This window comes from Schistocerca cancellata, chromosome 11, assembly GCF_023864275.1.
Source record: "Schistocerca cancellata isolate TAMUIC-IGC-003103 chromosome 11, iqSchCanc2.1, whole genome shotgun sequence".
Classification (NCBI taxonomy): Eukaryota; Metazoa; Arthropoda; class Insecta; order Orthoptera; family Acrididae; genus Schistocerca; species Schistocerca cancellata.
This window is the reverse complement of record NC_064636.1, coordinates 27,746,013-27,761,541: the sequence shown is the minus strand read 5'-3', so window position 1 is coordinate 27,761,541 and position 15,529 is coordinate 27,746,013. Positions and strand designations below refer to the sequence as shown.

The following is a 15,529-nucleotide window of genomic DNA, read 5'->3' as shown; positions in this document are numbered from 1 at the left end:
TATTAAGTATACGAATATAATAGAGGGAAACATTCCACTGGGAAAAATATATCTAAAAACAAAGATGATGTAACTTACCAAACGAAAGTGTTGGTACGTTGATAGAGACAATAACAAACACAAACACACACACAAATATCAAGCTTTCGCAACCAACAGTTGCCTCATCAAGAAAGAGAGAAAGACGAAAGGATGTGGGTTTTAAGGAAGAGGGAAAGGAGTCATTCCAATCCCGGGAGCGGAAAGACTTACCTTAGGGGAAAATGGGACAGGTATACATACACTCGCGCACACACACACATATCCATCCGCACATATACAGACGTGTGTGTGAGTGTATACCTGTCCCCTTTTCCCCTAAGGTAAGTCTTTCCGCTCCTGGGATTGGAATGGCTGCTTACACTCTCCCTTAAAACCCACATCCTTTCGTCTTTCCCTCTCCTTCCTTCTTTCCTGTTGAAACAACCGTGGGTTGCGAAAGCTTGAAATTTTTGTGTGTGTGTTTGTGTTTGTTATTGTCTCTATCAACGTACCAACACTTTCTTTTGGTAAGTTACAGAATCTTTGTTTTTAGATATATCAAGTATAGAAGTACGCAACTTAATCGTGTTAAGAAAAATCAAAAACATGTAAGGAAGTTTTTATTGTTATTACCTTACAATGTTTGGAATTCAACGTAGCAATTCCAATTACGCAGATTGGAAACAAAGGATGTCAGTTGCTGGATAGTGCAGGAGTATAGTGCTCCAAGAGAGGGGAAAAACACACACAAGTGTTAAAAATAAGTTTTTTTATTTTGAAATTATTTAGCAAATATATCCACAAATATATGTATATATACAGATACACACAAAAGAAATGTGCAGTATTTCTTGCAACTTACATAACTACATGTACAAAAGCTAGTCAGTACAGGCTTCACAAGCCCTTATACTGGACTATAGTAAGAAAAGTGTAAAATAAATAAGTCTCAATAGAGTTTGAAAGTTTGCACAAAATATAGTCTCTTATCGTAGGATCCACAATGGTGGATTAGGAAGAACTTGCTCAAAAGTGAAGCAAGTGCTGAAGCGCAGCAAAACAGAGGGGGGGGGGGGGGGGGGGGGGGGGGGGGGGGGGGGGGGGGGGGGGGGGGGGGGAATGAAGAAATTTTCTCGACTTCGAATTCGAAAGTTGGCACCTGACTAGCATCCCACAGCTTCTGGTAATATATACGTTTAATGAAAGTGATTTCAGCTTTTTTCTTCTTCAGTCTGTTGTATTTAACAAGATATCAATTCTCTTCTTTTCCTTAAACATCCTTGCTCATTTTCATAAAACACTGCTCAGTCTCACTGAGAATTAATTAAGTCTGTGTGCTGTCGTATTTGCCGAGCCCGAAGATGGAGCTACGGACGGTACAGCCGGTGAAGTACGCTCGTGCACCTCGCATCCCGGCGAGACACGGAAAACCGGTCTCGCCCTCCGTTCTCGTTGCCGTTCGTTCCACCGGTCCCTCGGAAACGGTGCGACGACGGCAGCACTACTTCCCAGATGCCCGGAGACCCCTCGGTACGGGGCACTAGTCTTGTGGCTCCCATCCCAATAAAAAAATGGATATAAGCAACTTTACACATTTTCTGCTCCGAATGATACAGAAGCAGAACACGTGCAGACACTTTGAACATTTGAACACGACACACTGAAAGCAGCGCGGTGATGGCACGAGGTATAATACTGTCCGGGCAGAGTACTGTGGACAATTCCACACGAGGAGAAAGAGCAGACACGGACAGATGGCGGTGAGTGGAATATTCTGCATTCCTGCACGGTAAAGGAAATTCGGTAGTCTGGCGTCCGTCACTGTCTGTCCGCTTTTCAGGTACACGGGGAAGTAGGCTCGACAATCGGGCTGCAATTCCCGCGGGGGAAAATGCGCCATTCCTATTGCGGGACCGTTTTCCTCTTGCGGGAAACTGCGGTGAATTCCCGTGCTGGTGCCTCCGGGAAGACACCTGCTGCAAAGAGTCCCACAGAGGTGCACAGCAGATGTAGTAGAGGCCGTACCGCGGACAGGACGCGGGCAACTGCGACGCTCCTCCGTCTCGCGAGTGAACTGTCGGACTCTGTCCGGAAGGGTCGGCTCCGGCACACGAGCGCTTCCAGATCCCGAAGATCCGCAGGCAGCTCGGGGCCGAACCCCTTCGAGGAACACGGGTGTTGCGCGGTGGCGCGTTGCTGGAGGAAGCCCCCTGGGGCTACGACCGGGAGGCGTCCACTACGCCGGCTGCGATACGGGTGACGGCATCGGCGCATTCTCCTCGAAGATCATCACCAGCTTGCTGTACTCCAAACTGCGCCGCTTCTTGCGAGTCTGTAGAGAAACGGTCACTATTTACTACACAGATGACAGTGGTGTGAGTCTCAGAAAGACACGTGTTATTTGATTTCAAACTAACTCCGGAAGTAGACATTAATAATTGTGCACTAACTGAAGCATAGTGTATGAAATGTGTTGGGTACCAGATGGATAGCAAGTTAAAATGAACTCTACACATTGATAACCAAATCAAGAAAATCGGCACAGAATTATTATGACAGAAGCATCTCTCACTGTGCTGATCTAAAGACACAAGCGACTACTTATTTCTCATATTTGCCCTCCCTGACGGAATTATCTCCTGGAGTTGTGTGCCTACAGTAAATAAGGTGTTCAGCAGAAGCGAGCAGTAAGAGTATTGTGTAAAGTAGATAACTGTACACTGAGGTTACAAAAGTCATAGCATACTTCAGAATATCGTGTCAGTCCTCCTTTTGCAGGCAGTAGTTCAGCAGCAGAATACGGTACGAACTCGACAAGTCGTCGGAAGGTCCCAGCAGAAATATTGAGACCTGCTTCCTCTAACGGCCGTCCGCAATTGCAAAGTCTTACCAGTGCAGGACTTTGTGTACAAACTGACCTCCTGATTACATACCATAAATGTTTGATGGGACTCAGGTCGAGCAATCTAGGTGGCCAAATGATTCACTTAAATTGTCCAGAATGTTCTTCTGAGCAATCTACATCTACATACATACTTCGCAATCCACCATATGGTACGTGCCGGAGGGTACCTCGTACCACAACTAGCATTGTCTCTCCCTGTTCCACTGCCAAAGAGTACGAGGGAAAAATGACTGCCTATATGCCTCTGTACGAGCCTTAATCTCTCTTATCTTATCTTTGTGGTCTTTCCGCGAAATGTAAGTTGCCGGCAGTAAAATTGTACTGCAGTCAGCCTCAAATGCTGGTTCTCTAAATTTCCCCAGTAGCGATTCACGAAAAGAACGCCTCCTTTCCTCCAGAGACTCCCACCCGAGTTGCTGAAGCATTTCCGTAACACTCGCGTGATGATCAAACCTACCAGTAACAAATCTAGCAGCCCACCTCTGCAAACACTCGAGCAGTACTCAAGAATAGGTCGTATTAGTGTTTTATAAGCGGTCTCCTTTACAGATGAACCACATCTTCCCAAAATTCTACCAATGAACCGAAGACGACTATCCGCCTTCCCCACAACTGCCATTACATGCTCGTCCCACTTCATATCGCTCTGCAATGTTACGCCCAAATATTTAATCGACGTGACTGTGTCAAGCGCTACACTACTAATGGAGTATTCAAACATTACGGGATTCTTCTTCCTATTCATCTGCATTAATTTACATTTACCTATATTTAGAGTTAGCTGCCATTATTTACACCAGTCACAAATCCTGTCCAAGTCATCTTCTATCTTCCTACAGTCACTCAATGACGATACCTTCCCGCACACCACAACATCAGCAGCAAACAGCCGCACATTGCTATCCACCCTATCCAAAAGATCATTTACGTAGATAGAAAACAACAGCGGACCTGCCACACTTCCCTGGGGCACTCCAGATGATACCCTCACTTCCGATGAACACTCACCGTCAAGGACAACGTACTGGGTTCTATTACTTGAGAAGTCTTCGAGCCACTCACATACTTGGGAACCTTAGTTAGGAGTCTGCAGTGGGGCGCAAACAATTAAGGCCCGAAGACGCGGTGCACTGCCTTGTAGTCCATGAATGGGTGCAAATAGTCTCCAAGTAGCTGAACATAGCCATTTCCAGTCAGTGATCAGTTCAGTTGCACCAGAGGACACAGTCCATTCCATGTAAAAACAGCCCACACCATTCTTGAGCCACCACCAGTTCACACAGCACCTCGCTCACAACCTGGGTCCGTACCTTTGTGGGACCTGCGCCACACTCTAACACTACCATCACACCTAACCAACTGAAATCAGAACTTATTTGACTAGGCTACGGTTTTCCAGTTGTCTAGGATCCAACTGATACGGTCACGAGTGCAGGTGAGGCATTGCAGATGGTATCACGCTGTTCGCAAACGCACTCGCATTGTTTATCTGCACCCATAGCCTGTTAACACCAGATTTTGCCACACTGTCCAGACAGATACATTCCTCATACATCCCACATTGTTTTCTGTAGTTATTTCACATTGCTCGTCTGTTAGCAGTGACAACTCTACTCAGACACCGCTGCTCTCGATTGTTAAGTGAAGGCCGTTGGTCATTGTGTTGTCTGTGATGAGAGGTAATGCTTGAAATCTTGGCACACTCTTGAAACTGTGGATCTCTGAAAACTGGTGTCCCTAATGATTTTTGAAATGGGATGTCCCATGTGTCTAGCTCCATTTACCACCCCACGTTCAAAGTCTGTTAACTGCTGTCGTGTGGCCACAATCGTGTCAGAAACCTCTTCACATGAATCACTCGAGTACAAATGACAGTTCCACCAATACGCTGCCCTTTCATACCTTGTGTACGCAATACTACCACCTTTTTTATATGTGCATACTGCTATCCGATGACTTTTGTTATCTCAGTGTAGAAGTTGCAGATGCTTTTTTAAGTAGGTTCGGATTCTTACACACTATGCAATACATTTGCTCCTTGTCAGTTTCATCTGAACTATGATATGTACAGGCTGCATACAAGACTCACGTATGACATTCTAGTAGACTGCCACTGTTTCAGTTCAAAGTGCCCTTTTGCATGTGTAGATGGAACTAATTGGTTTTCAGTGTAATTCTTATGTCAAAGACAAATTTTACTTTATATCTGTCCAGAAGGTCTACACTGTTTTCCTCTGAACAAGTTTCCACATCTCAATAGTGAGGTTGCAACTGTGTTAAAATACTTTGATCAACTTATGTTTTTAGGAGGATTTTTTTTATTATGGAACTACGTAAGTCGCGATTACGTAGCAACCTGTCTGAAAATTTGTCGATTTGTCTGTGTCTGTCCACATGCCAACAGTTTTTACCACAAAAAATTATATCTTCTGTGCTAAAAATAATTAAATAATACTAAAAAATGTTTTGCCTGTGGTCTATGTTGTTGAGAAACATGAAACCCCAGTCATTTTTGTGCACTTACAATCAAGTCTGAGATGTAAAATTAGTTTTCAATTATTTGATTTTGACATAAGTTCATTATCAAAATTTTACTGATACATATGGTTCTTTTCATATGGGTGACATGCCTGCTGTGGCAGGGAAAAGAAGAGAACCAGCAGAAAAAGGCAAATATGCTTCTTAAAAGACTGACTGAAAAGTGGGGTACCAGCTGCCTCATTCTACCTTCCTCAGCACCACATTTTGGCATGCCAACATATTTGTGCTGAGATAGAAGGAGACAGTGGCAACGGAAAAGGGGCAGAGAAGTAATAAATACTGGACGATAGTAGACACGGGCCGTGGTAGAGAAAGAGTGAAGCAGATAACTGCAGTGTGAGAGAAAGAGAGAGACACAGTAGCAGCGGAGCACAGATGACAGAGTCTGAACGGTGACAGAGCATGTGTCAACAAAAATGAGGAAAAGTGAGAAGAGACAGCAGCAGCGATAAGGAAGAAATGAGAGAGTAGCAGTAAGAGAGAGCAAGAGCGAGACGGTGATAGTGAGAGCAGACTGTAGTAGTAGGACAGAATGAAGGGAGCCGTGGCTGTGACACAGGAGACAGCAACACACACAAACAGGTAATGAATGACTGGGCTGAATAAGTGAGTGAGAATGGACAAGTCGGTGTGAGCAAATTATAATTAGGGGAGCTTGCGGTAGTGGGACACGAGTCGCACGTCAGAAAGAGTGAAAGTACGTTCGCGTGCCAAAATTTTTGGGAAAATTTTTAAAGGTGCTGAGGAAGGTAGAATGAGACAGCTGGTACCCCTGTTTTCACTCAGAGTCTTTTAATAAACAGGAGCACGTTCACCTTTTCTGTGATCCAAAAGGAGCATTTTTCCACTGGTGACGACTAATGGCTGATGGCGATGATGATGACACATGTCTTGTGCTGATGTTATGTGACTTGTGGTCATGAAGGCATGTGACCTGTTGTAATGATGATGATGATGATGATGATGATGATGATGATGATGATGACAAAGGGCTGGTGGTGGTGATGACACAAGACTCACAGTAATGATGACAAAGGGCTGTTGTTGACGATGAGAAAGGGCTGTTGTTGACGACAAAAGCAAACGGCTAGTGACTGTGTCAAATTGGTCGGTAATAGTAACGACACCAGACAGCCGGCTGTGACGACGACACCTTGAGATACGCACCCTGTGGAGCGTGGCACCGGCTTCCGCCCCGGCGCTGTCGTTGCCAGATCCCGAGCTGCTGGAAGTGAGCTCGCCCTCGTCGAAGCCCAGCTCCTTGCCGCCGGCGCGCGCCATGTCCAGGTACAGCTGGCCCAGCTGCTCGTTCACCAGCGTCGGCTGCAACAAAAGGTGACACACACACTGTAGCTATCTGCCTCTGTCGGTGCCTCACACTTCTACTATTTCTACACGGCAGAGTTGCAGGAATATATATGCTCCAGTCTCTTCCCGGCTCGTGTACGACGGCTCAGTTTTCCCGGCGTTACGAGTATTCCCGGTTTCCAAATTATTTCGACTTCTCGCTTCTGTATCTACACCTACACGATTACTCTGCAGTTCACACTTGTGTGTTTGGCAGTTGGTGCTTAGTATCACTTTTACACTATTTTTCTGCCACTAAAATGTCAAATACCACACACAGAAAATGGGGGCTCAATTATTTCCCTGTGAGCTCTGATTTCTCTTATTTTATCACAATGGTCATTTCTCCCAATGTAAGAAGGAGCCAGAAAAATACTTTGGCCTTCTGTGGAGAAAGTAGTGATAGAAACTACAAAAAAATAAATAAATCTTAACGCAATGAAAAAGCCTTTCCTTTAATGATTTCCACCCCAATTCCTTATCATATCCATGACATACACATTCTTATTTAGTGATAATATAAAATAGGATTGCCTTCTTTGCATTTCTTACTCCAATGGCCTCCATCAGTCCTATCTGATAAAGTTCCTGTATCACACAGCAGTATTCCTAATGAGAAAGAACAAGTGCAATTCCTTTAGTAAATTTGCTGCTAATAAAATGCAGCTTTTAGCCTACCTTCCAATAACATTTCCCAATGATGGTGGTACTTAGGTGAACCAACAATCATTAAATTTGTCAGATTTATTGCACTGCCACATTTATTTATTTATTTTGTCATGTAGAGCAACTCTCTTTTATTGGCTCACGGTAAATTTCCACTCTCTGTATCATACAAATATCTTGTCTAAACCATTTTGTAATTAGTTTTCAATATCTGGTGATGCTACTGGACAGCAAATAATGTCATCATCTATAAACAAATCAGGAAAGCTACTATGTTTGTTTCTTAAATTGCTTATGAACATTACAACAGCAGAAGCCCTACAATGCTTTCTTGAGGAACACCAGATAAGAATTCAGTTTCACCTCCTGATTAATGAGATCTTCTGCTAAGTAGATTTGCACAGATTACTTAATAGCTGAATCCCAAAAGGATCTCAACACAGCTAATGATTTCTTCTTTAAAAAATCATAATAATAATAATAATAATAATAATAATAATAATAATAATGGCATGTGACGAGGGCCTCTGGGCGGGTAGACCATTCGCCTGGTGAAAGTCTTTTGATTTGACGTCACTTTGGCGACTTGCGCGTCGATGGGGATGAAATGATGATGATTATGACAACACGACACCCAGTCCCTGAGCGAAGAAGATCTCCGACCCAGCTGGGAATCGAACCCGGGCCCTTTGGATTGACAATCTGTCGCGCTGACCACTCAGCTACCGGGGGCGGACAGAAAAATCATATGAATGTCCTCAGCTACAGCCGACTTACTAGATTGCAAAGGGCATGTCTGCTGCACACATCTTTAATTTTTCTGTGGCTGTGAGTGATCCGAGCAACGTAGGCTTAGCCGCATTAACACGTTACGCTATATAGGAGAGAACTAGATCATCAAACTCGGCTTTTGCAGCCAAGTAAGTCGTGCATGGCCGAGTACCATATCTCTAGTAGTACAGACAGCACCAGTTAATTTAATCAGTTTACCAATTTGATTGCCAGGCTGTAACATGGAGTGCAACACTGACGGACAGAGTGCACGTGTGTGATAACACAGTTACTGTTTCTGCGGTACCCCTCAGATGGAGGACAATTCGACTGAAGGTGCAAAATTTAGAAGAGGATGTTGGAGCGAATGACATCAGTCCAATGCCCCAGATTCTGCAGTGATGCACAGCAGTGCTCCCAGTAGCAAAATTCACCCGATATGGCTGCCCGACTGTCGGACAAACATCCAGGCGTACACTGACATTGTCCAGCTATAATCCTGAAATCTCACAGAATTCATAATTCTTGTCTACGTTTTCCTTACTGAACATCACAACATTTTCCATTGTACTTTGCAGTTTTACTCACTCACAATATTTGTGAATATGGAATTATTGTTGGCAATGACAGACTGGCTCCAATTCTAAATGGCAGACCCAAACTATAGCTTTATTCCTTCCTAACGTTACTGAATTTGCCATCAGTGCTTGGCAGAATATGATGACAATTTTAAATAGGGAACATGGTTGCACTGTGCAAAAGTATATGTTAGTCAATCGGGCAGAGCTGTGGCAATTAAGTTACCTGAACGGGACAAAAGCTGGAGATTAAGAAACAGAGACTGAACCTCTGCCAAACATCTTAACAGAAAACTACCCATATGACACAGATTTTGAAGTTTTACTGTCTGTTAAGGAAAGCCAAAATATGGTGCTTGTGGAAGTACTTAAAATCAAGAAAAATATAACACAGAATGGCAAGACGCTTAGTGTTAAATGACTAAACTCAAATTTCCATTTTGTCCCCTCTGTCAAATTAAGTTTTGTTTATACAAACATTATGATTAAATTGTAAATTAAACTTTATTTTTCATCTACTGTTAAATGTAACAATATCCACACGCAAAAAAACTTTCTTTTTCTTTTTTTAATTAAATACAGCTATTTCTGCATGACATAAAAATGTAATACTTTCTTTTGTAAACACACTGCATACCAACATTTTTGGATCTTTTGAATAAGAAATATCTGTGTAAGAAACATGTCATTTTATCTGTGTTTCTGTCATTCAGTTGTATTCTCAAGACATCCTAAGAACCTGAAAGTTGGTCAAATAATGAAAGAAGAATAATTGTGCACAACATTAGGAAGCGTTTCCTGTTCAGTATTTTATTCCTTCCCTTTGGCACTAGTAGAAGGAAAGTTTCATTCAAAACAGACAAATTTGTCTCGTGAATTATCACTGTTTGCAGAAATGTACCGTAAGTTCTAAGGTCTCAATCTAACCGCCACCTTGGAATGCCAAAATATTAGAGAGAGCCAACTGAAAGATGGAAATTTATCAGTGTGATTCCATTTCTGACCATAGCAATTTAAGCAGCTACTAGGTCAGAACCCAGCCTTACCACCACTTCAATATCAACAACATACTTGGAAAAACGTTATCATCATTGATATTAAAAATTAATTTGAATAGTAACATGACGTGTAGTAAATGATGACTTTTCAAAGTTCACATTCATTCTGCTACTGGTGACCCAAGAATTTGTTTCTTTGTAAGTTTCTCAAAAGATTGTGACATGCTGAAACTTACAATTCCTCCATGTAATGTGCTTCTATAGCATAATCGGTAGTGAACCGTAGGGATCCGTGGTCAAACCAAACTTCGACACATAGTTTTGTCTCTTACAATCATTATAACCAATACTCAGTAAATAACACTCCTCATAAAGATTACCTTTACTTTTTTTCTTGAAAACTGGTAACTGACATTATCTATAAGACTTGCAACATGACCCACAGGAAGTTTCAATTGATAATGTTCCACAATATACATACATTACCTAGGAAAAAAAAAAAAAAAAAAAAAAAAAAAAACAATGAAAAACCTACGAGGCTGTTCACAGATGATGCTGATGCATACAAAATGAGTGTCTGACACTACTTTTATTTCATGAATGGTTCAAGATATCAAAATAATGTTTCCAGCAGATTATAGCAGACTGAAAGGCATGTGATTTTGTTACACGTTTAATACTCTCAACTCTTATACCAGCTGGCAAAATATGGTTTCTTTAAAAGAAATGACATACTTTTAATAGTGTTAGGTAACTCTTTAAACGACAAATACTGTGATGTATTAAACAAGCAAACAAAGTTTCTTTTCACTCTACATGCCCATTTGCTGAGAACTCCATTTCAATATTATGAATCATTCATAAAATAACAGGTGATGTTATGTCTTGTGTGTCTCACTGTGTATAAAGAAGTTGCAACTCTAGAAAATTTTAGTGAAATGCAGGAGTGGTAGCAAAAGGACTGAATTTCTGCAGAGACTGTCAATTAACTCTCAATATAAATATATGTGATATATATTTTACATAAGTAGGTCCACAGATCCACCAATGTCCACCAAACTATAATAACGGATGCTAAAAGAACGGGATTGTGCATCACGGAGTAATTCACATTTAAAATTCTAGGAACAGCCAACATCATGCTGCTGCCTCCTACACATATTTAATGGAAATATTTGGATGTAAGCTTTGAGAGATTCGAGCTCAAACAAAGGCTAACGGATAATCATTCTACCGTGCACCATTCACAACTGGAACAACACAGGGGGAGAAGTGACAGTGGTAAATAACGTGACACTGTGTTGATCGCTGTTAGTGGAGTACTATGTTATCTAGTGCAATGATGATCATGGAGCCTTTTAATGATTTTATGTCATTCACTGACAAAATTATAGTGGTAATGAAGTGTCCGCTGCCACAGACAATAAGGTGGCTTTTGGAGTATAGGTGTGGACAGAGATGCAGATGAATCGACTCATTATTTTTAGATGTTGACTTGTCATGTGCAGTTTTATTTCAAATGTTAACCAGCAGATATAATGTGGTTGATGATGACACGGCAAAAAGAAACCTTCATAAGGGTTGCATTTTCTCATTTTACAGATGGACTTCATATAAGTGTAGGTTGTAATGTCATTTGACCATAATACCAAATGTAATTCTTATTATTAAGGTTTCTAAAGTGAACTGTTTTCACTAGTGATGTACACGCAAGTTGTGCCTGTGTTATGTCACATGTGATTTAGGCAAACAACGTTTCCCGTTCCCTATTTATGACAAGGAAAGATGGTAGTGGCAAAATGATATAGTGGTATTAGATAGAGAAGAAGTGGCAAAACATGTACTGTGTGTGGTCGTTCTGTTTCATGTTTGTGCAGAGTTGAACAGAGAGGTGTGCAATTCAGGTAATCGGCAAGGCACAATGGCAAGTAAACATCTTCATTTGGTGTGAGCAGGGCCTTCTATGTTGCCACGTCGCAGTTTGGCGGTGTCTTGACTGCCAAGGAGCAGACACGCTCTCCAAAAATACAAACAGCAATGAACAAAGGAAGCTCTAAAATGAAATGCTGCTTACTTCTCATTGAGCCTTCAATAGGGACGTTATATTTAATTGATACTGTATCTGCTCCAAGTTACGAAGTAATTGTGATCTGTACTCCCAATGAAACAAATATGAGACAATCAATGTGTAAGGTTTATGATGTCATTTTGTAATTAGAGTAGATATTTTTTTTCCTTTCAGTGGTAATAGCTGCAAAGGACAGACATGCCAACTTTCAAAAGTGAAAAATCAGGAGAATTTTCGCAGTGTACTATTGTGAATTACAACACATCCCTGACGATTAAAGTTGCAATAATTCAATAACTGTAACAATTCAATTACATTTGCTTTATTATTTACACGTAAATACTAAATAATGGACATACCTGAGCCTTCGGACTGTATAATTTATCACTCAAAATGCTGAACAATATGAATGATGAGCTCTGCAGGTTTCTTTGGATTCACACACATTGAAATGAAGCACTCTCGAGAGAACTACAGTTCGAAATTACGATCCGAGGAAACAAATTAACATATAGTAGATTTCTGTTTTGACATTAGCACAGTTTTTGCATGAATAAATCACTGTTAAATGATCACACGTTTTCATTTCATAATGCAACCCATATTTGCATGGCATCTCATATCCATAAGACATCTTTCCCAAATTTAAATCAATTTTATACAGGATGTACATGTTAGGCTTAGCAAATAATCTGAATAGTTTATCAGTCTGAACTTGTCTGATTACGATAGTTTCTTATTCGGCACATCCGTAGCTGACTTAGACTTCTTCAAAAACTCTGAACTAAATTTCTGCTCAAAGCACTTGCCATTTTGAACTGATTTTAAAATCAAAAATTTCTCCAAAGACGTTTCTGAAAGCATGGGCCTGAACTGAGTTCTGGTCTTTGTAACTGTGCTAAAAATTCTCTCACATTCCGCATTACTATGTGGAATTGACAAAATAGCCAGCATCACCTTTGCAAGTTTATCATACTGAAGAACCCCATCAGCTGATTTCTTCTGACCTACCAACGCCCACTGAACATCAATTCTCTCTGTTGCCGAGTTGGTTTCTTCCAGCCGAAAGTTACAGAACTGAGAGTGAAGAATATCAACTTCTGTATCTAAGTGTTCACTTTCGCTAGTCAGAATATTAGGAAATCTGTTTATGGAAAATCTAAGGCTGGAAAATGATGCTTTGCCAATTATAGAAATATTTGCAACTTCTGCATACATTAAAACTTCATCTTTGAATGGAGAATTGTGTATCATGTAATCACATGATGACAAGAAACATTTTCTTACAGACAAAGAATATAGACTTTTCCTCAGGCTTCAAAGTGGTCACCAAAGCAAATGTAGAATTCCCTATCATCAGATCACAATCATCCTTTCGATTTGATTTACGATTGCGCTGGTGCTACCAGACGCGGAGGAAATTGGCGCTAGTTGAAAGACATTCATTTGTCTCCGAACGCTCCCAACGGTAAGTTCCTTACTTCCTCGTAGATACGAAGCGCGAGCTACGCCTACTGCCGCTCCCGGCAGCCACCGCACCAATCTACCAAGTTAACATAGACAAGTAGCAGCCGTACCTTGTCATCCACCAATATATCGAAGGCACAGGATTTTCAAATAGTAAGGAAAGTATTGAAACTGCTCTGAAAATCGGGAGATCGGTCTTCACTGTCAGGAGATCGGGAGGAAGAAGGAAAAATCGGGAGTCTCCCGCTTAAATCAGGAGAGTTGGCACGTCTGAAAGGAGCAGAGTACAAGCCTTCCTAGAGCTAAGCACGGTTCTAAAGAGACACTGCTGCGCAGGGCCTCCGTATAAAGATAAATAATGGCGCATATTCTTAAGCAACCTTTGAGATACCGTTCATTGAGTTTCCCCACACTAATGTGTCGTAAATAAGATACATGACCACAGTTTTTTTACTGTGCCGGAGGTGTGTAAGAAATTTTTATATTTATGTCTGGCTTTATTTTTCTATTCTTGAAGCTGCTGTAACTTTTGTCATCTGTTTCATTACTAGGTACGGAGGCAAAAAATTATGAAACAAACTATTATTTCAAAAATAAAAACAGCCTACACAGGACAATGACTTCCCTGACAGCTCGACATTCTCGGATTACAATACAAACGACACTTTTAAGTAACCTATGTGAACTCCAAGAGTGGGAAAGCACTCATTTAGTGGTGCACATACGATTATGTACTACGTACGGGACGTGTCCTCACCTGTGAGATGGCACGCAACTTCTGCAGGTCATCCTTCAGCACAGCATTCAACTCGCGTTCAGCCACCTGGTACCTGAACATCAGGTCCGGGGTCACCTCCACATTCTCCAGCCACGGTGGATCCTGTAGGCAGAAGGAAATGTCCAATGCAGCAAAGCTACTGGAAGTGTTGCTAGCAGTACAGTGAGTTAGAGCCCTGTCAGGGACACAATGATGTGAAATTACAAAGTACTGTTTTAGGAAACTGACGTCTAGGCAATGACTTTCAAATACTGTAAGTGTGAAGAAGCCTGGAGATACTGACAGGTTTCAGATAGATTATATAATGGTAAGACAGAGATTCAGGAACCAGGTTTTAAATTGTAAGACATTTCCAGAGGCAGATGTGGACTCTGACCACAATCTATGGGTTATGAACTGCAGATCAAAACTGAAGAAACTGCAAGAAGGTGGGAATTTAAGGAGATGGGACCTGGATAAACTGAAAGAACCAGAGGTTGTACAGAGTTTCAGGGAGAGCGTAAGGGAAAAATTGACAGGAATGGGGAAAAGATATACAGTAGAAGAATAATGGGTAGCTTTGAGGGATGAAGTAGTGAAGGCAGCAGAGGATCAAGTAGGTAAAAAGACGAGGGCTAGTAGAAATCCTTGGGTGACAGAAGAAATGTTGAATTTAACTGACGAAAGGAGAAAATATAAAAATGCAGTAAATGAAGCAGGCAAAAAGGAATACAAACGTCTCAAAAATGAAATCGACAGGAAGTGCAAAATGACTAAGCAGGCATGGCTAGAGGACAAATGTCAGGATGTAGAGGCTTACCTCACTAGGGGTAAGATAGATACTGCCTACAGGAAAATTAGAGAGACCTTTGGAGAAAAGAGAACCACTTGTATGAATATCAACAGCTCAGATGGAAACCCAGTCCTAAGCAAAGAAGGGAAAGCAGAAAGGTGGAAGGAGTATATAGGAGGTCTATACAAGGGCGATGTACTTGAGGACAATATTATGGAAATGGAAGAGGACGTAGATGAAGATGAAATAGGAGATACGATACTGCGTGAAGAGTTTGACAGAGCACTGAAAGGCCTGAGTCGAAACAAGGCCCCCAGAGTAGACAACATTCCATTAGAACTACTGACAGCCTTGGGAGAGCCAGTCCTGACAAAACTCTACCATCTGGTGAGCAAAATGTATGAGATAGGCGAAATACCCTCAGACTACAAGAAGAATATAATAATTACAATCCCAAAGAAAGCAGGTGTTGACAGATGTGAAAATTACCGAACTATAAGTTTAATAAGTCACAACTGCAAAATACTAACGCGAATTCTTTGCAGACGAATGGAAAAACTGGTAGAAGCCAACCTCGGAGAAGATCAGTTTGGATTCTGTAGAAATATGGAAACACG

The 15,529-nt window shown here is 41.4% G+C and overlaps 1 protein-coding gene across 1 annotated transcript in view; it reads right to left on the bottom strand.

The window, feature by feature from the left end:
- Window positions 1-1,261: 1,261 nt before the first annotated feature.
- Window positions 1,262-15,529, bottom strand: part of LOC126108903 (period circadian protein) — a 224,173-nt gene continuing 209,905 nt past the window's right edge. Inside the window, exons 22-24 of the mRNA XM_049914270.1 lie at window positions 14,120-14,242; window positions 6,635-6,790; window positions 1,262-2,353 (exon numbers count right to left, since the gene is read on the bottom strand). Coding sequence (XP_049770227.1) covers window positions 2,258-2,353; window positions 6,635-6,790; window positions 14,120-14,242 — 375 coding nt within the window. The 3' untranslated portion in view covers window positions 1,262-2,257. The remainder of the gene's footprint in view (window positions 2,354-6,634; window positions 6,791-14,119; window positions 14,243-15,529) is intronic.